The sequence below is a fragment of the Psilocybe cubensis genome, chromosome 8 (genome assembly GCF_017499595.1).
Source record: "Psilocybe cubensis strain MGC-MH-2018 chromosome 8, whole genome shotgun sequence".
Lineage (NCBI taxonomy): Eukaryota > Fungi > Basidiomycota > Agaricomycetes > Agaricales > Agrocybaceae > Psilocybe > Psilocybe cubensis.
The window spans coordinates 1,383,513-1,402,640 of record NC_063006.1 but is presented as its reverse complement, the minus strand read 5'-3'; the positions used below and the strand labels follow the sequence as shown (position 1 = coordinate 1,402,640).

The following is a 19,128-nucleotide window of genomic DNA, read 5'->3' as shown; positions in this document are numbered from 1 at the left end:
CTTGCATCTAATCTACTTCACACTTTATCTTATCACACCACTGAGAGTAAGTTTCGTGGGTATATTTTTGCAAGCGATCAATCGAGTCATATTCTGAGCAGGCGGAGGGAAAGCGGGGAAACTAGCCAATACGGGGATGTACATGAAAACAGCAATAACAGCACCTAAAATGCAGTAATGCGGGGAGCAAGCGGGGGAGGCCGAATAATGAAAAGTATAAAAATCTATCCAATCTCATCTTTGGGGTATGTACGCAAAACCAAAGTCGATGACCAGGAAGTGAATGTCCTAATGGTAATGGATAGCAGAAGAACACTAAATAGAAAAGACTGAACCAAGGAAAGCACGAATCAGGGGGCAGACGATGAGGAGAGTGGACAGAGTTGGGAAGATGTCGCAAATCATTCTAACACAATGAGAAAGGGGATTGAGCATAGATTCCTGGGGGCATAAAATGAGGAAAGCCTCATGAGGCAATAGATAGGCATTCCGTTACTCTTGAACGACGACGGCGACTCGGAGATTGTTCTTGTTTCCACAATGGAATTGAGTTGTATCATGGGCATATCAAAGATGCCGTGGCAAAAAAAATGAGTCCAACGATGATAACGAGTTAATAGACGGTGGTTGGCAGCGGGGCCAGTGAGTTAGGATGGTGAGGGAGAAGGGGCGACTGGTCAGCCGGGAGCATCGGGTTCTGAGCGGTACTCGAGAACTTCGGGGGTGTCTTCATGGTTTTCAGAGTAGGGTATAAACGACGAGTCGATCGTGGGACTCCAGGCCCGAGTGCGGCGCTCCTGGTTGTCGCTGTCCTGTGTGAAGGACCTTCTACGCTTTTTGGGAGGGGAGGGAGAGTCTGACGATGTCGGTGGGAACTCCTCCGATGTAGCTGAAACGCTCTCTCTCCAGGCAAGCACCGCATCAGTGGGGTCGCTAGGAGATGGCAAGAGGTCCAATGCCAGCGGGCTGGGAATTGTAGGCGATATGTCGCCGGCAGCCACGAAATTTTCAGTGGGGTGGAAGATGAGGGGGAGCCTGGGGGGTTCATCGGGTCCGGACGCAAGCGGGAAGTCGAAGCTGCCCTGGCCCGTGCCCTCTGTGAAGGAGTCAAGGTCCTTCATGAGAGGGGCATTGGGGGGTATGGTACGCTCCTCCGGGTACCAGGTAGAGTGCCCAACGCTAATGAAGAGGTCAGGGCGATGAGGAGCAGCAATGCAAGCACACATACTATGGGCGTTCTGGGGATGCCAGATAGATGTGTGAGCTCTTAAGAGCTGGAGGAGTTGGCAGGGAGGCGTTGGTGGACGACGGCGTATTGGCGTTGGGTTCTGTGCTGTGGGGGGTGTCAGTGAGAACGAAAGCACGGGGAAGAACGACGACGTACCAATCGTGAAAACCTTTTATACTCAAGCCTCTAAGACTCTCTAACATGTCTTTGTCGTCGTCGCCCTCGAAGACCACGGATTTAGGTGAATCAGACCTAGCAGACATAGGGTGTGGCGGATGGTGGCTCCCTGCGATAACGGTTGGTTAGGAAACGAAGAGAGCAGGCTCGTCGTGAACAGGTGAACATACGATTAGTTGGTGGGCAAGGAAGAAAGAAAAGAAAGAGAGAGGAATGGGTATTATATAGGGTATATGAGAGGACGGGTCGGCAGGTCCGCTCCCAAAGATGTGGAAGGAAAGAAAGCAAGAGAAAGAAAATACAAACTCCGCTATTACTTATCTGCCCCTTGTAAGACGGCGCAGCACTGCCCTCCGCCTCCTAGTATTCGCACGCTCGCGAGGCCGCTCGGACTCCTTGTGCGTCGTCTCGACATGAGGTTGAACAAAAATATGGGTTCATATCGCGGTATTCTGTATGAGAAGGGCAGGTCAGGGACGTAACGCGGACACTGGGAGCAGCCTGTCTAATATAGGGCTTTCCTGGGCGTTCAGACCTACCCAAGTCTCGATGAGGACCGGCCGGCCAAGAAGCCCATCCTTATTCGTCCAGTTCCTTGATCAATCTCAGGGCAAACGTGATGACGATGCTCGCGGGTGCAATCATGGGGTATTTCATCGGTCAATTAATTTTCTAGGGTCTGTCATTTACAAAAGCCTACGGCGCAGCTGCGTGGTAGCTCACACCATCCACCGTAAAGACGATCCCACTATATTCATTGCTAGAATGTAATGCGGATACTGCATGCGCAGGCGTATATCGCAGTACGCGGCTACGTTGGATGCGTCGAACCATGAATCATAGCTGACCAGAATATTGCAGTCTCCACAACATTGATACGCACAGTCATCGCGGTACAATAATGTCGAACCATTTTAGACGAATGGTCATTGTATTTACTCCAGGTTAAAAGTCAGACGATATATGACCTTGTACCTGCTTCCTACAAGCGACAAAAAGTCATACGTGACAAATCGCTCGACTAGAAGCTTTTTCTGCTCGAGGGCTTACTTTAATTGAGATTCATCAAGTTGTTCTACTTTTTCTCAAATGGGCGCTGTCGACATTTCTCCCGAACTTTGGTCATTATGACTGTACAACTTTTCTCTCATTGGTTCAAATCGTTAATAAAACCTGAGGTAGACCTTCGTCGCAAAAATGACACATGCTACAGAATACTCTACCAAAGGTGGTCAGTAAAACTTTATACACAGCAAACGCAATCTTCTGCGCCTCACGTCTATATCATACAAAAACAAGAGTCTTAAACGATATGATAAACACGCCTGCCAAAATTCGTCGATCGTTCCTGAATCAACACCGCCCTATTTATTGGTCCAGTGGATATATGGCCGCCAGCTGTTAACTCAGCCATATACCTGACAGGCCAGTGTATATACAAGCATATTTCTTGAAATAACAACTCTGCGTGGTGACTATGTCAAAACAGTGTCATCCAAAGATGATGGTTGCTGGCATCACATGAACCGGTTCTACCCCTGGAAAAGCTCCCACATAGGCCACTTAATAACTATACAACGTGGATGGTCCATAGACCACGTATTTGCTATGGGATTTCGTGGGACACGGGTAATCGCTGGAATGTGCTAGATGATAACAGAACGATCGAAGACTCAAAAAGCACAACGTGCAGTGACTCTTCAATCGCGCCCAAGAGCTGTACCCATTTGCTGGTCGCAACAAGGAAATACTGGCTCAATTAAACCTATTCCGGGTCTCTCTCTCCTCAGTGTAGCGATTACACGTACTCCACTGGCCGCGATTGCACGAATGCTGTGCTTGTTTCCGCCAAAGGCGATCCAAGTACCGGATTGGGCAATTTGGCGGACACGATGCCTCCGTTAATTACCATATCGGGACTTGCTCCTGACTCTAATTCGAACGTCGTGGCCTACACGTGGATCCACAAAAGGGCCTAAAATGAAAGAAGATGCTATGGGAAACATGGGAGCGAGAGCCAATATGAGCGAGAACAGATAAGAAATACATCATGTGTTGGGAACCTGCCTTCAAAATATCACCCTGCTGGTTGCCTGCTCGAGTTCTTTAGTATACTATAACTGCAATGCTGGAATGGAAGGTTCAGTGGTACGGTACTATAGAACCTGATGTAAAACAAGCCTGTATTATCAGGGGAGGCACCAAAGATAAGGCTAACTAGGACATTGTCGTCTGATTTAATATCGTAGACGGGGGTTCTTATAGGTTCGTCAAAAGAAACATGAAGGCTGAATGATTTGGCACCACATATGTAGAAGTCGCCCAAATTTATATGAGCGAATGAACAGTGAAATGTATCAAAATTTGAAGCTTAAACGCGTAAGGCACCACCAAACGGCTGCGGCATAGAGATCATCATGTTGTTTAGTTGCCTAGTCCCGAAATTAACTGCATGTCCACAATTTCATATACGTATTACTATCTGTACTTCTCTTGCGGAAGAAGTAGGTCGAAACTTGAAGAATATTCACTTCTTCAATTTTCAAAAGCCAGCTCCGAGTATGAAAACATCCTGCACTATCATATCCGGTGAGTCGCCAGATACATACATACCAAGTATTGCTTGTTGAATATTTAGTAAAAAAAAAATCAACTCTATTTCAGTTTCCAGGAGCATTGAAAATCTTACAAGCTACAGAGCAGTTTACAGCTTGACGTGCTTAGCCTCAGAGCAGAGTCAGTGGTAGAGCAAGGTAACGGGCCGGGAGTTACCGAGGCAGACAACATTTGTTTGGTCGGGTTTTGACACGATGATACGTGGCTGGAAAGAGCTGCAAGTGTTTATAACGTCTCCTACGCCGAGGTCGTCTGCGACACCTTTTATTCGCCGGCTTAACTAGCTGATATACCATGCTTAATTTTGAAGATGTCGAAGAGCGAGATGGTTAGAGTTTCTTGTTCTTCATAATCTTTTCTTCCGACTCACAATCGCAATTCAGGCGTCCGGTTGTCCTGGAATGTATGGCCGTCATCCCGTATAGAGGCGACCAGGAACGTCGTACCCATTTCGGCTCTCTATACACCACTGAAAATCCGCGAAGATTTGCCACCTGTGCTCTACGAGCCTGTTGCATGCAAACCGCCTTGCCGCGCAATCTTGAATCCCTATTGGTGAGTGTCCTTTCCCTGATAACGATTTTGGACGTGTTCAAACTCTCGTTCAGCCAAATTGATATCCGCGGAAAGCTTTGGATTTGCCCCTTCTGTTTGACTCGCAATGCATTCCCCCCTCACTACAAGGACATTTCCAACACCAATCTGCCGGCGGAACTTTTGCCCAAATACACCACCATCGAATACACCCTTGCCAGACCCGCCCAAGTCCCTCCTATATTCCTGTTTGTTGTCGACACGTGTCTTGAGGATGACGACCTGAAGGCTTTGCGGGATGCCATTGTAGTTAGCTTGAGCTTGATCCCCCCTTACGCACTCGTGGGTTTGATCACGTACGGGACCATGGTGCGTCATACGTTGCACTGATTGCTTGACACGACAAGACTGACTTTCGTCCAGACCCAAGTTCACGAGATTGGGTATCCAGAATGCAGCAAGTCCTATGTGTTCCGTGGTGGCAAAGAATACCAGCCCAAGCAGATTCAGGACATGCTTGGTCTCTCCTCCCAAAACAGGGCTGCTCCTCGTCCCGGCCAACCTATGCCCCAAGCCGCGCTCGGTGCTGCCCGCTTCTTGATGCCTGTCCAACAGTGTGAATTCCAATTGACAGGCATCTTGGAGGCTCTCACTCGTGATCCCTGGCCAGTTGCAAACGACAAACGCCCTCTCCGATGCACTGGTGGTGCTCTCAGTGTCGCTGTAGGCCTCCTGGAGACGACCTACCCTAACACTGGAGCTCGCATCATGTTGTTTGCGGGAGGACCTGCCACCGAAGGTCCCGGAATGGTAGTTAGCAATGAACTCAAGGAGCCCATTCGTTCACATCACGACATTGATCGCGACACCGTCAAGCATTACAAACGCGCGATTAAGGTTAGTACATTGAATAATATCACTGTATTTGTTGTATTTACCGCGTTGTTAGTTCTACGAAGGCTTGGCAAAGAGAGTTTCAAACAATGGGCATGTTGTTGATCTTTTTGCTGGATGTTTGGATCAAGTTGGTTTGCTTGAGATGAAATCTCTTCCCAACTCAACCAATGGTGTTATTGTGTTGTCCGATTCATTCGCCACCTCTATCTTCAAGCAGAGTTTCCTTCGTGTCTTCAACAAGGATGATCAGGGCCACCTTCAAATGGGATTCAACGCTACTTTCGATGTTCAGGTACTTCACCAGTCTCACCAACGTTGTATGCACGCTGACGGACTTCTGTATTGTGCCGTAGACCACCAAAGAACTCAAAGTATCGGGTCTCATTGGCCACGCTATTTCTGCTGCTAAAAAATCTGCGTGTGTGGGCGAGACCGAGATCGGTATTGGCCAGACCTCCGCCTGGAAGATCAACGCCATTACGCCTCGTACATCCACCGCAGTCTACTTCGAAGCTGTCACTCCTGCCGGTCAACCTCTCCAGCAAGGCTCGCGTGGTCTCATCCAATTCGTCACGCATTACCAGCACTCCTCCGGACAGCAGCGCCTACGCGTCACGACCATCGCGCGTAACTTTGCTGAGGCAGGGTCAGCGAGTATTGCTGCGTCGTTCGACCAGGAAGCGGCTGCTGTGCTCATGTCGAGGCTCGCGGTATTCAAGGCGGAGATCGACGACTCACCGGACGTCCTCCGCTGGGTCGATCGCATGTTGATCAGGCTTTGCCAGAAATTCGCTGATTATAGAAAAGAAGACCCAACGAGCTTCAGGTTGTCGGATAACTTCAGCATTTACCCGCAATTTATGTTCCACTTGAGGAGGAGTCAGTTCTTGCAGGTGTTTAATAACAGTCCGGATGAGACGGCCTTCTATCGGTGAGCTTCTTTAACTTCTATGTATATTTATATGTTTCTAAGACTTGTCCTTTCAATTTATTTCTGTAGTCATATTCTTAACGAAGAAGATGTCAACAATTCCCTGATTATGATTCAACCAACGCTTATGTCTTATACCTTTGATACCCCACCGCAACCGGTCCTTCTTGACAGTGTGTCCATCAAACATGATGTCATTTTGCTTCTTGATACCTTCTTCCACATTCTTATCTTCCACGGAGAGCAAGTTGCGCAATGGCGGAAACAAGGATACCAGGACCAGGAGGGATACGAGAACTTTAAAGAGTTGTTGGAGGTTCCTGTTGCTGATGCTCAGGCAAGTTTTAATGGATCCCGATTATTAGGATGTAACTGATTGACAACATTTCTTTTCAGGATCTGCTCGTGGACCGATTCCCAGTTCCTCGATACATCGTCTGTGACCAGGGTGGAAGTCAAGCGCGTTTCCTGCTCTCCAAGCTCAATCCTTCCACGACGCACATGTCCGCGACCATGTACGGCACACCAGCAGGTGCTGGCGCTGGCCAAGCCATCTTCACGGACGACGTCAGCTTGCAAGTCTTCATGGAGTACTTGAAACGTTTGGTGGGTTTTGTTGAGTCGATGTTGTACTTTGATCGAACGCTGACTTTCGGTTTGATAGGCTGTTGGTGCCCAGACGAATTGATCGAGGAATTCAAGCTTTACTTTTTTTTGTTTTGTATCTCCATATTTTACCGCTTTTATACAATTGGTTTTCGTCGTCTTTTGCTAGCATTAAGGATTTAGAAGTCGCGGCTCTGATGAGGAAACAAGTCGAGAACAAAGAAAACGGCCCGGGTGCCGATATCGATGACATCGCTGTCGAAAATCGGACTTGATGAACGTGCCGACGTAACCACAATAACATTGGACCTCGTTTCGACCTTCTGCGCTATCTCTCTCTTTCTTTAGCCATCCGCTCCATCCTTCACCCAGAAGCTGAAATGGCGCAGTTACAGATACCCCAAAACATATGCCGCGGAGCCTTAAAAACCCAAGTATCCTCGTTTCCGCTGTGCTCAACTTAGGCATATCACAAATAGCGCCAAACGAGGCGCAATGCTGCAAATTCGTGGCTGGTGCATGTTCTGTCACCTGCAGTCGTTCATTCCCGGGGGCTAGGTGGAGACAGTCTTATTTGCTGTATTACTTCCCTCTACCAGCATATTGCTGGCAATTCCCTTGTTTTACGATGGCTCCTCATCGAGTTGCGGGCGCAGCGACCGTCTCGCCGTACGTGTATGATGCTCGTCAGGAGCGGGCCACGTCTGGCCAAACGCTGGTCCATGCATCCAGTCCAGTCTCAGGAGGGGCAGGCGCCGTGACGTCTGCTACCGCTGCTACGAATGTCAATGAAAACGCGGATCGTGGGGCTCCTCATGGGAAAGGGAAAAAGCCCAAGGCGAAGCCAAGGGCGGAGAGACCTCCTAGGCAGGAAGAAGAAATGAGATTCAATACTGGGCCTAGAAGTTTGCGCCCTCCGCCGGCAAGTAGAGGGGTCCGCAGAGGGTTTCGTATACCAGGAAGGACGTACCCTGAAGATCAGAATGGTATGCTTTTTATCGTTTGACGGACATGTATGCTTACTATATGCGTTTTTTTCTTGTAGGAATACCTGATTACCCTCCGCCTTCGTTTCAGGAGGCAATGACTACGCCCCCAGTTTCTGTATGCTCTAGTACGACGTCGCTGCCACTGGCGCCCACACTGCCGTTGATTATTCCCGCTAACATACCAGAAGAACCACAAGTATCGATTGTCCAGCCCGTTGAGGAACCGCGAGAATCGATTGATCAACCCGTAGCGCAAGTGGTCACGACTGACCCACAGGGTGCCGATAACGACGTGGATTTTGAAGGCGAGATGTTTATTATCGATCGAAATTCGGTTCCTGTCTGTTCTACCGACCTCCCGAGTGGTGCTGCATTGGAGGAACGAGTAAAGAGCGACTGGCTCAAGCGCCGAGGAACGGAGTTTCCAAATAAATCATCGGCCTTGATGAACCATTCCTCTGCGAGTAAACCTCTAAGTGATGGGATTAATGCCCTCACACGGGGACGATCTGCTAAAAAGCTTTTGACGCCTTTGCTTATCGACCCAGACCCAAAGAATGATGACTTTGGGCCGATTCCCGTCAGTCCTAAGCGACGTTTTTTGTCGCTCTCCCCATTAAAGACGATATTTCCTCCACGTTCGCCGGTTCACGAAGATCGCGCAACTTTGTCTGCGCACCCTTCGCCAACATCACCATACCATACTTCCCGCTCCATTTTCTTCCGAAGCTCATCATCGTTGGCGACCGCATCTTTCCTTCGGTTGCCACTTCTATCACCGCCGCCGCCGCACACCGGAAAAAGAGAACCTTTATCGCGAAGAATTTTCAGAAGAGATCGCAGCAAGCAGAACTCAGATGGTCTACACCAGAATGCGGAACCAATTGAAACTTGGGAAGTTGTCGAGGAAGAAACATATGCTGGAGTCGATGAATTGGGGAATGAAACTGTTATTCATCCTCGCAGCTTGTTGTCAGCGATTGAGTCAATCCAACAACATTCCAATGGCAATGGCGATACTTCTCCAACGAAGAGCGTGAGCTTTTCATTAGGGACACCATACATGTCTGATGCCTCTAGGGCAAAGAGATCGCTAATGGTACCAGAGTCCTCAGAGGAAGAACGGCGTACGCTGAGAATACCATCGCCACAGGCTTCCCAGGAAACATTCCTGAGAGATTGGAAAGGGTCATCTCAACTTTTCCTTGATCGTTCTGTACATCGAAACCGATCCCCGACACCTGGTGCTTCCGAATCTACGCACAGGAGCCCTACATTCCTGGCCTCTGAATCCACAACTTCCCTGAACTCGGGCCCGCCATTGGTGTCTGTACGCGTCCGCGCCGTGTCTCCATCTCCTGCGCCTTCACTCACGGTGTTGAAGCACGTCGCACAGGTTGCGCATCCTTCTCCTCTACGATTGGGTACAAACACTACTCATAGCCTCGTGGGGGATCAGTCAGCTGCCGAAGCAGCTATGTACCAGAAGGCTTTAGACACACCACTTCCAATGACTCCCACTCTCTACCATCAGTTTGATCTTGACGGCTCTGTCGCTGCATTCAACGACGAAGACATCTTGTCAGACCTGCCTGTGCTCTCGGCCGGCACCTCGCCAAGATTGCTGACAAACCCGATCTCCGAAGACCATCATCGCATTGCACCCGCACTCACCGCTGCACCTGCAACTACGACGTCAAGGATGGCTACACCACCGCCTCCTTCTGGACCTTCTACGATGTCAGTTACTACAGAAGTGGTAAAGTCGAACTCGTTGGAGGAACCTATCACTCCATCACGGCACCACTACGCTGGCCGACCACTTCCGCGCCCGCCGCCGAGTGCGTCTGTTCCTACTAACACGAACCGTGTTCATGTTGTCGATTCGGTATACGCGTCCTCGGACCCGACTTTGACGCTTAGAAATAACCCGCTTAGCACCTGTCCGGAGGGTCTTTTGATTGACTTGGAGGATACGACGTTAGACACCATTCCAGCGAGCCGTTCTTCGACGCCTTTATCGTCTGAGAGGTATACATCCCAGCCGCACCTCCCATTGGCTCAAGTACAGGCTCAGGCTTCCTCATCCTCAGTTAATCTTATGAGGGATCCAAGGATGCTGAACATCAGCTCCTCAAGAAGCCCCTTGTCAGGATCGCGTCATTCCCCTGGCGCTGCTATTCAGCAGAACAGCAGCGCCCCGAATAATGTACTTTCAGACCTGACAGATTTGGATTTGTTGGTTTCCAGACTGGCAGATGCAGATCCAAACGGTACTGATTATGATGTGAGTTCTGGTCACCACGGGTGGAACGGTACGCGCCTCAAACAGCCCCCAGACGCTTCTCCTGCTTTCCGAGATAATTGGGCCAGCCAGTACAGATTTGACCTCGACGACGACCTCGAACCCGAACTCGAACCTGTCATTGAACCCGAATTCGAGCCCGAACCACAGCGGTGCAACCGACAACCGTACAACACCTACGATCACATCCAGCAACAACGCGACTTCGTCCACTCCGATCTGCACCCCCCGGCACCCCAGCGACAATATCTCGCTCATCGCGCGTATTGAAGTGAAGAGGCGGCGCGTTACCGACAAGGGCGTCGTGAAGCTTAAGTTGTCGCTCTTGGACGTTGCGGTGAATAAATGTGGCATTTGCTTGTTTCAGTTCAAGGATGGCGAAATGGGCGCGTTGACGTCGTTGTGCCAGCATTCGTTCCATGAAAGCTGTCTATCTCGGTGGTTGAGGAGGAGTAAAACCTGCCCATTGTGCAGGGTGCCTTTGGACACAGACATCCGGTAGCTGGGTTATCGGATTGAATGGTGTTTTTCCTCTTTCTTTTTGGCTTGGTTGCTTGTGCTGTACTTTGGTCATTTGGTTTCCGTTCACGGTTGATCATGAATCCTCTTTTTTTCTTGTCCCTGGCATAGGTCGCATAGGTATTTCTCAGTGCACTTCGGTGTTTTGGACTTGCTGTTTTTCTTCTTCTCTCTCAATCTGTACAACAAACTCATCCCATATGCAATCCACCAGCATTTTTTTTCTTCATTCTCACTCTGTAGTACCACCAACATCAGATCTATTTGCATCATTTTATCTTTCGCCATTAAGAATAATCGGGTGTAGTGAAATAATAAACACTAATATTTACATCATTAGTCGGTCTATCTATTGTATTTAGAAGTTGCGTTAGCTGTCGTTGTAAGGCACTAACATATTTTCAATTTGTTTTGGTAAAATGGGTCATTCTTTTGATCATCACGGTTTGGTCACATTAACTGTCATTTCGATCTCGGGTGTACACTGTGAATGCACCGTACTGTATTGCTTGCAATAAATACATACGACACGAATAGATTAGCTGCCTTTATGTAGTCCTTACGTAGCGTTCCTGACAAAAATGCCAGCGCATCGCCACCGCGGAAGCTAATCCTTTGATAAGTCACGTGATGTCATTATGGAGTTGTGAGTTGTCGAGTTGTCCGTTTGTTCAGTTTCGTTCACGGAAGAACAATGAAAAGAAGGTAAGTCCGTTACCGGAGTGGCACTTACTCTTATCTAGGCTTCTGCGAGTCCTATGATTTGAGGCTGGGCTTCTAATGATATGCCGGGAACAAGTATACCGTGTCAAATGGCCGACAAACACGCGTTCCATGAGTGAGTTTCCCAAGGATACACACAACCAATGGCCCGTGGCACATTGTTCTGAGTCAGTGTAATGACGCCTCTTTAGGCCCCTGCGAAAAGTGGCATAGTGACATTTTCTCTTTGCTTTCACAATCCGACAAAGGAAAGCGCGTTGTTATACTCTCTTAATCATCGACCACCATCTTGTGTCGCGTTTTCACCTTGCTTTCCTGCGCTTTCTAACCTTTTATTCTTTTCTCACCGCGCATCACATATTTTAAAATGACAACAAGCTATTCCATGCAGGCCACAGATGCTGACGGCCTGTGCGTTTGATTTTGTTTGCTGCAATTTAGCCTTCAATTTGTGCTAATCCTTCAATCTGGGCAGCGATGATTATATCAGTGACGATGAAACCACCGCGGCCCCGATACCACGCGATAGCACGACGCAGCAGGAGGATGAACAGGACGAAGAAGATTTATACGCCAGCGCCACTCAACAGTCGGAACGCGATCCGATTCAACACACCCTTCCGACTGAAGGTCCAACACCGGATCCCAGTGCATGGCAAGCGGCAGAGGACCTTTTGAGTGATGTTGCAGCGGATATCAAAGGGAAGGGAAAGGCGCGCGATATGGATCCCCCGCCTCCAGTCATCCCTACTATCCATTCGCCACAATATTCGGAAGCCGAAGACGACGTCCAAATCCCCGGGCTCTCGCAAAACCGCTCCCACCGCGTATTCTCACTAGATCCCGCGTTCGAAACTCAGGAATCGCTCGCTGGGCCTTCGCGGCTGCCGTCGGTGAGCGTCACAGCGGATCAGGAAGATATATATCAAGATCAGGCTTCGCTTGTAGGTCCCTCGTGTAGACCTAAGTTTACTCATGATGCTAATAGTTCACAGTGGTCCAGTTTAGGTCGGGCTGCACCACAAGAGCCTGAGTCTTCAAGTTCTTCATGGTGGCAGGATCCCCATACAATGTCTGGCCTTCTAGATTTCAACGAACCACCTGCCTCGACCTCTGATTCTTCGCACCGAGGAGTACAAGATCCAATCCCCATTCTTCCATCATCAAATATTGCATCGACCTCAAATCATCAGTGGGAGCAGGGGCCATCTCCAGGACAAACCTCATTTCCTCAGCAGGAAAGTGTCCCCCATTTCCTGCTTGACAATGACGACTTGCCAATGGAAGTAGCTTCTGAGTTGGGCGACATCCCAATGATTGTATGTCTGACTTTTTTTTTACTTCTTTTTTAACAACGGGCATGTAATAGGGTCCTGAACTCGAGGAGGACTATCCAATGTGCGATGTATGTATCACATTAAGATTATTCACAGTTTTGATGTGTTTTGGATGATTAACAACTATGTACAGGATGAGGGATACACCTGTGAGCAGATCTTTGGATCTGGGGTGGAGATCCCTGAGGGGAATTTCGGAGAGGCCGTGTGGATCCAAGCGGTGAGTATCATCGTCGATTTATTTGCATATATTCATATAAAACTAAATTAAATATTGCAGCAACGGTACCTTCTGCAACAACAAATGATACAACAGCAGGAGCACCAACATCAACAACAGATCTTGTACGAGGAACTGTACAGACAACAACAAATCAGGCTGCTAGAGGTGGGCGTTTTTATTTGTATTTTGTCGATGTTCTAGCTTCGCTGACTGTTGTCCTATCTACAGCGACAGCAATACGAGGCGCAGATGGCGACTATGTGGGAAGCTTCACTAGAAGGCCGGCTGGAGCGGGCAACCAGGTTCTGGAACTCAATTCCAGCGCTTCCAAGGCCACCCACCGCGACGCCGCCAACCGTCGCATCTTCAGCGGCAACCCTTCCTCCGTCTGAGCCGACTCCGAGTCAGCCTATTGAGAAGGGCATGAGTGCAGCGCAGCGTGAATACAAGAGGATGATGGATCGCGAAAACGTCGATCGTGACCTCCGAAGGAGGTTCCCCTATTCCATTGCGGCTTCAATGGGTCCTTCCAAGTTTGCCTACCTGCAAAGAAGTCTGCGAGTCCTGTCGACGTCGCCCATGAACACACTCATGTTATCCCGCCGCTCCTTTAAGCCAGCTCCCCTACCTGCTACCCTCCCCAAGAAGTCTGTTCCCCCCCAACGGCCTACAAATTCGCACGTATATGGAACGCCCGCCGTGCGCAAACTTCATGAAGAAATGAAAAGGGCAGAAAATGTAAGTCCGAGCTCTATGCTCATTTCTTGTTTGTCATTCAACTTCTTAGTAGGAAAGATTGGCAAGGCTCTCTGCCAATTCTCTTGGAAAACGAAGGATGCGCGTCTCCGATGACTCGGATTCTGACGATGCCATTGAGAGACCATCAAAGCGCGTCCGGGCCGACGACCTCTCCGCTTCGTCCTCCACCCACAACAACGGCAAGGTTCCTTCTAACAAACCGTCCAAGAAGAAATCAAACTCGTCGCCTTCAAAGTCTACATCAAAGTTTAAAATGTCTACCAGTAAAGCTTCGATGAAGAGGTTTGTACGAGATGCCCGTGCACCATCCCCTCCCTGCCTGCCGCCCACCTCGTCTCTGTCCAATACTCTCTTTCCCAATGAGCCATTGGAAATTATCTCAAGGGACCATGTCTCGGACTACTCTTCCTCAGATCGCGCCCGGGCCTTCGAGAATCGTGTTAACGAGATGAAAAATGGGCCACTTTATAGTGCCCTTCGTCGACCTTCACCGTCATCCGCCTCTTCAAATCGCTCTAAAAAAAAGGTGACATTTGCTCTTCCTAATCTCGAGGACGGCGATGAAGAAGACTCAGACACGGATGTCGCCGGGGACGACACAAGGAATAATAGGAACACCGTTGAAGTGAAGACAAGAATATGTGCAAAATTCTTGTCTTCAATTGCGATAATGTTTAGGTTTGGTCGCTTCGCATAAATTATTTCTCTCATTGCATTTTTGTTTTTTGATCTGTTTTCTTCGTTTTTTGTTTCTGTTTTCGCTGTCGCCCTGCTTTCTGTTTTTTCTGATTTGTATCTTCGCAATTCTACTCACTGGGACAATGCACATCTGTAGTACTTACTATAGCTATATTCTATCATATTACCGCGCTAATATCTGTGCGCACAATGTTTCTCTTAATTCACGTATAATATCTGTTTCGTTTTGCTCATTCCCCAATGGTATTTTTGATGCTCGATGCCTTCTCTTCTTCATTTTTTGTGTGATTCAAGTTGTTGGCTTGTTGACATCACGCTAGTGTATCCAAACTAATCAAGGACCAGTATTTTATCAATTGATCTGTTCGTTCGTTAACTACGCATCAGTTTTCATTGCGCGTTCACTTGTTAACCCCCCTCTTTCTGCGACAAAGTCTCTCATGGTTCATCGATAATATTGAACTCCCACGCAAAAAAAGGGGCCAACGCTTCCGGCGGACCTCATGTTTTTTCCTGACTTCTACTCCATCTTGATCTGGACTTCTGCTCGCTTTCCATTGTTCTGTCAACAGCTAAAACATCCAATCAGCACCGGGTGCCGGCCCTTGACTGAGTCGCGGGATTGACACCGAGATACAAACCATGTCACCGCTTCGCTTTGGGTATCCACGGTGGTTCGAGTTGGATTCGAAGGTTTCCCCATCCCCATAAGAGGTTTATTGGAGATCCTCTGGACCATGGACCTTCGGTTGCACGCGAATTTCCAGGTACTCGGGCCAAATCCATCATTAGATTCTCGTCTCCGTCCAGGCAGATTACCCACCAGCCTGACCCGGATCCTGTTCGACACCTAGTCATTCTGAGGAATTCGATTTCCATGTTAAAATCGAATCGCGACACGATGTACGTGGCTATGCGTCACCCCTTAAGAGCTTCATCTTCTTTACTTCTTGTTTCAGCGCCGCAGAAAAGACTTCGTTTTGGGCCATGCTCCGCGTGATGCACTTTCCGAAGATAATTTTAGCCTGATGAAGGCATAGACCATGAGGTTGCACGACGAAGGGTGAAGACTTTCAGGATCATAGCCTGGTATCACAGGCGACAGGCGATATGACCCGTCACTAGTCACTGTCTATGTGTGAGTGTCCAGGACAGTCTCTTTTCTAAAACTGCTCACATCGCAAATTTATGAATATCGGGTCGATTCTTGCCAGTGCGGAAAGGATTGCCGGCGGTGCTGAGCCGAAATGGGCGCTTATTCAGCTCTACCGTCGCCCACAACGCTGCCCACAATCACAGCTCTGTCCACAATGTTGTCGCCCACAACTCTGCCCACAATGCTTTCCGCCCACAATATGCACACAATATCGTCGCCCACAACTCTGTCGCCCACAACTCTGTCGCCCACAATGCTGTCGCCCACAATTTTGTTGCCCCTAGCTCTATTCTATTGATGAGTGGCTTCGATGCCGATCGCGGATGGTGGAGAACCTATGTAGAAGTCATTGATTACCCATAGATTGTATAAAAGAAACATTTCTGTTCGTAATATTGTGTCTACATCAAACTGATAACGCTATACCGATCCTTATTACGCACCATGACAACTTCATCGCGCCAAATTGAGATCTTTATCGAACAAAAAATGGCTTACCGTAACCTCAAAATGGCCCAGATTGCTAAACTTCAAAGATTTACAACATCATTTCGCGACGGAGTCATGCAAGCAGAATTAGAGGAGGATATACGCGCAGAATATCTGCATGAATTGCATGTGTAAGTCAATGGCTTTGATCAGGCTTCTGTAATGATACTGAAGCGCGTAGTATGGAACTGAATTTAAAGAGATTACACGATGCCTTGGATGGGGCGTTTAACGCGTTCTTTGCTGAATCTATAGACGCGGCGGCACTTGCTCGACTTGAAAATAATCTGCTGCTGATTGAGCGTCAATTTGAGGTTTGTGCAGCGATCATTCTCGAGTACCTACAAGCTTCGTTAATCTACTCACTTGAAAAGTTGACATCATTGGATTACCATGCCATTGGGAATGAACTACGCTCTTTAGCGGTTCTTCGGAGTATGGACCTGCCCCTTCCAGAAAAGTGAGTATTCATTCTCTACCGTTTTTCTGCCTTTGTGGTCTAAGCTTTACATCCAGTTTCGCTGTCCGTCAGAGAGAGCCCGCAGATACACAGTATACGTGGCCGGAATTTCACCATCTGCCCGATGATGATACGTACGTTGGGAGATATTCATTCGAAAACGCAAGTCATTAATATCGTAGCATCAGATTTGAATCGGTTCCAGTTCCATGTCTGGACTTTGGCCACCCATATAGTAGAAGGTAGTACAGTCAAGCCCTGATCATACGAGGTATGTCATATGTCATGAACTACTTGACAACCTTTTGACCATTGCCTGACAGGCGAAGGAAGAGCGTCTCAAATAGATGCTACGGAAAATGACAAGCATTTTCAAAATGCATGTGAAGCACAGTAATAAAAGTGTGTCGATGTTTTCAGGATTGGCGAAAAAAATGATCTTGAGCCGATACGCCCACGGATGATAGTGATGATAGCTTTTTCGTATATCAACCATCCCGCCTTCAGGATAGCACAAAGACGCTCCTTAGGGTGAATGTTATCGACACCATCTGGATCATTAGTCGGTAGAGTAAGAGCACGCCGACGCCACGCTGTAAAGGTCGTCAAATCACTGTCTGTATGAGACGTCGCTCCCGTAAGTAGCGATACTTTCCAGTGAATGAATAGAATGCACTATGGTGCACATCACACAATCCACCAAACGGCCGAAAACTACTGTCTTGCGTAGCGATAAGAAAGGATCGAATGAATCTTGAAGTATGAGCTGATTGCAAGAACAATGACGCCAAACAATGGTGGTTTTGAGGAGCTGGCCCCTCCAGAATATACGACACACTCTGAAAGAGAACTCACCTGCCCCGAGTCCATATGCCCCGTTTCCCCAGCGGTTGCGTTGATCTCAGAATCCAGGGAGATCTAGGAATGCGAGAGTTTTGAAAAAGTGACCTGATAGTTCTTTGCTAGAACCATCAAATATCGTAGACCAAAACGAGGCAATACTGGAGGTTGGAGTGAGTTGCCAGAAAAGAGGATAGATTGGTGGAGGAGTACGAGGTGAAAAGCCGGCCGCTGGGTAGTGTTGCGTGTCCGAAGAGTCCCACGTAGCATGTGAGTCCCACTATTGCCGAGCCAATCACGGTTGGCAGACTCACGACCCGCTTTCACGACGACCACGACAACACCTCTCATCCACTCCAGCATGGCTTCGTCATCGCGGCCATTATCGCTGATTCTTCCTCTTGTCGTTCTTTTCCTGTCGTTTTGCCACACCGTCTCGGCCATCAAGTTCAACCTGCCAGCATTCCGCTATCCTCCACAAAAATGCATATGGAACCCAGCTCATCCTAACGCTCTCGTCATTGTCACAGCCAACGTTGGGCCTGGTTTGCACCAACGCGTAGACATCGAGATTGTAGACTCAAGTCCGAAGAGGAATATCTACTTGAGCAAAAGGGGGATCAAAGCGGAGTCGAGGCTGGCAATCACCACGCATTCTGAGGGTGAAGTGGGGGTGTGTCTGAGAAACTACATCGATACAGGTCTGTCTGCTCTTGTATCATTAATCTGAAGCTGCGTTTACTAAACATCGCTATAGATGCTAAGCTCTCGCAAGACGAACAGGGGAAATTGAGTCGCGTCATCGACCTAGACATTGATATAGGCGCTGACGCCGTCGACTACAAGTGAGTGTCTCATTGCAAAAGCCGATGTATGAACCGGTATCTTATTGTAAAACGTGCGAACAGCGCTATTGCTAACCAGGAATCACTTTCTGGTCTCGAAACCGAAATGCGTAAGCTGGAAGGACTCGTTAAGGAGGTTGTAGACGAGATGAACTATTTGAAGAAGCGTGAAGAGCGGTTTACCAAGACGAATTGTGAGTTTTTTATGGTTACAATGTTCTCCTATCTTACCCTGGGTGCTTACTCTCCTTCCAGTTTCAACCAATAAACGCGTACAAAACTTTGCCTGGTTTTCAATCATCTCTCTGGCCGGCCTCGGCGCATGGCAAATCTTCCACCTCCGCTCTTATTTCAAGCGAAAGTACCTCATCGACTAATTCTAATCTGCTTCAGCTATGTAGAATGTTGGCTATCGTCGAGGCGGGATGAAAGTGTATCATTGTTGACGGGAAAGTTGGACCTCATCTGCGCTAAGTTTTGGATGCATATTTTGTGTATAATTACGCTTACCCCACATAATGGTCATTTATCATTTCGCTTTGGTTTTCGAAGAAACAGCAGTGGTTTATTTCCTTCCACGCAACGTTGCTTAAGAAGCTGTTGACCAACATTGCTCATGCAAGTATGTGTGGGACAGCGGAAATCCCAGTCTAGAATTTATAATCACTGACATTATAATCTACACAAGAGAGTTCTGCCTCCCCTGCGTTTTCGCGACTGTTAACCTCGGATCATCGCATTCCGTTGTCCGCGACTTCGCCTTTAAACGTCTTCATATAAACAACTTTTCCCCTT

General features: G+C 48.3%; 6 protein-coding genes across 6 annotated transcripts; 5 read left to right on the top strand and 1 right to left on the bottom strand.

Annotated features, from left to right (window-relative positions):
* Positions 1-677: 677 nt before the first annotated feature.
* JR316_0008951 (uncharacterized protein) lies at positions 678-1,491 on the bottom strand (the record flags this gene model as incomplete). Its single annotated transcript, XM_047894662.1, has 3 exons — positions 678-1,179; positions 1,229-1,333; positions 1,385-1,491. 3 exons carry the CDS (start codon positions 1,489-1,491, stop codon positions 678-680), a joined length of 714 nt encoding a protein of 237 aa, XP_047746121.1.
* Positions 1,492-4,315: 2,824 nt separating this feature from the next.
* JR316_0008950 (GTPase-activating protein S23) lies at positions 4,316-7,071 on the top strand (the record flags this gene model as incomplete). Its single annotated transcript, XM_047894661.1, has 9 exons — positions 4,316-4,349; positions 4,405-4,576; positions 4,630-4,924; positions 4,979-5,452; positions 5,505-5,744; positions 5,806-6,383; positions 6,453-6,720; positions 6,780-6,989; positions 7,048-7,071. The coding sequence occupies 9 exons, from the start codon at positions 4,316-4,318 to the stop codon at positions 7,069-7,071; spliced, it is 2,295 nt and encodes a 764-aa protein (XP_047746120.1).
* Positions 7,072-7,617: 546 nt separating this feature from the next.
* JR316_0008949 (uncharacterized protein) lies at positions 7,618-10,553 on the top strand (the record flags this gene model as incomplete). Its single annotated transcript, XM_047894660.1, has 2 exons — positions 7,618-7,975; positions 8,035-10,553. 2 exons carry the CDS (start codon positions 7,618-7,620, stop codon positions 10,551-10,553), a joined length of 2,877 nt encoding a protein of 958 aa, XP_047746119.1.
* An 879-nt stretch (positions 10,554-11,432) lies between these two features.
* JR316_0008948 (uncharacterized protein) lies at positions 11,433-14,541 on the top strand (the record flags this gene model as incomplete). The annotated part of the gene is made up of 9 exons (XM_047894659.1): positions 11,433-11,507; positions 11,917-11,936; positions 12,001-12,469; positions 12,521-12,844; positions 12,895-12,930; positions 12,996-13,082; positions 13,143-13,250; positions 13,314-13,823; positions 13,876-14,541. 9 exons carry the CDS (start codon positions 11,433-11,435, stop codon positions 14,539-14,541), a joined length of 2,295 nt encoding a protein of 764 aa, XP_047746118.1.
* A 1,602-nt stretch (positions 14,542-16,143) lies between these two features.
* On the top strand, positions 16,144-16,652 carry JR316_0008947 (uncharacterized protein; the record flags this gene model as incomplete). Its single annotated transcript, XM_047894658.1, has 2 exons — positions 16,144-16,319; positions 16,370-16,652. The coding sequence occupies 2 exons, from the start codon at positions 16,144-16,146 to the stop codon at positions 16,650-16,652; spliced, it is 459 nt and encodes a 152-aa protein (XP_047746117.1).
* A 1,197-nt stretch (positions 16,653-17,849) lies between these two features.
* Positions 17,850-18,710, top strand: JR316_0008946 (Endoplasmic reticulum vesicle protein 25; the record flags this gene model as incomplete). The annotated part of the gene is made up of 4 exons (XM_047894657.1): positions 17,850-18,189; positions 18,246-18,333; positions 18,397-18,527; positions 18,589-18,710. The coding sequence occupies 4 exons, from the start codon at positions 17,850-17,852 to the stop codon at positions 18,708-18,710; spliced, it is 681 nt and encodes a 226-aa protein (XP_047746116.1).
* Positions 18,711-19,128: the final 418 nt, after the last annotated feature.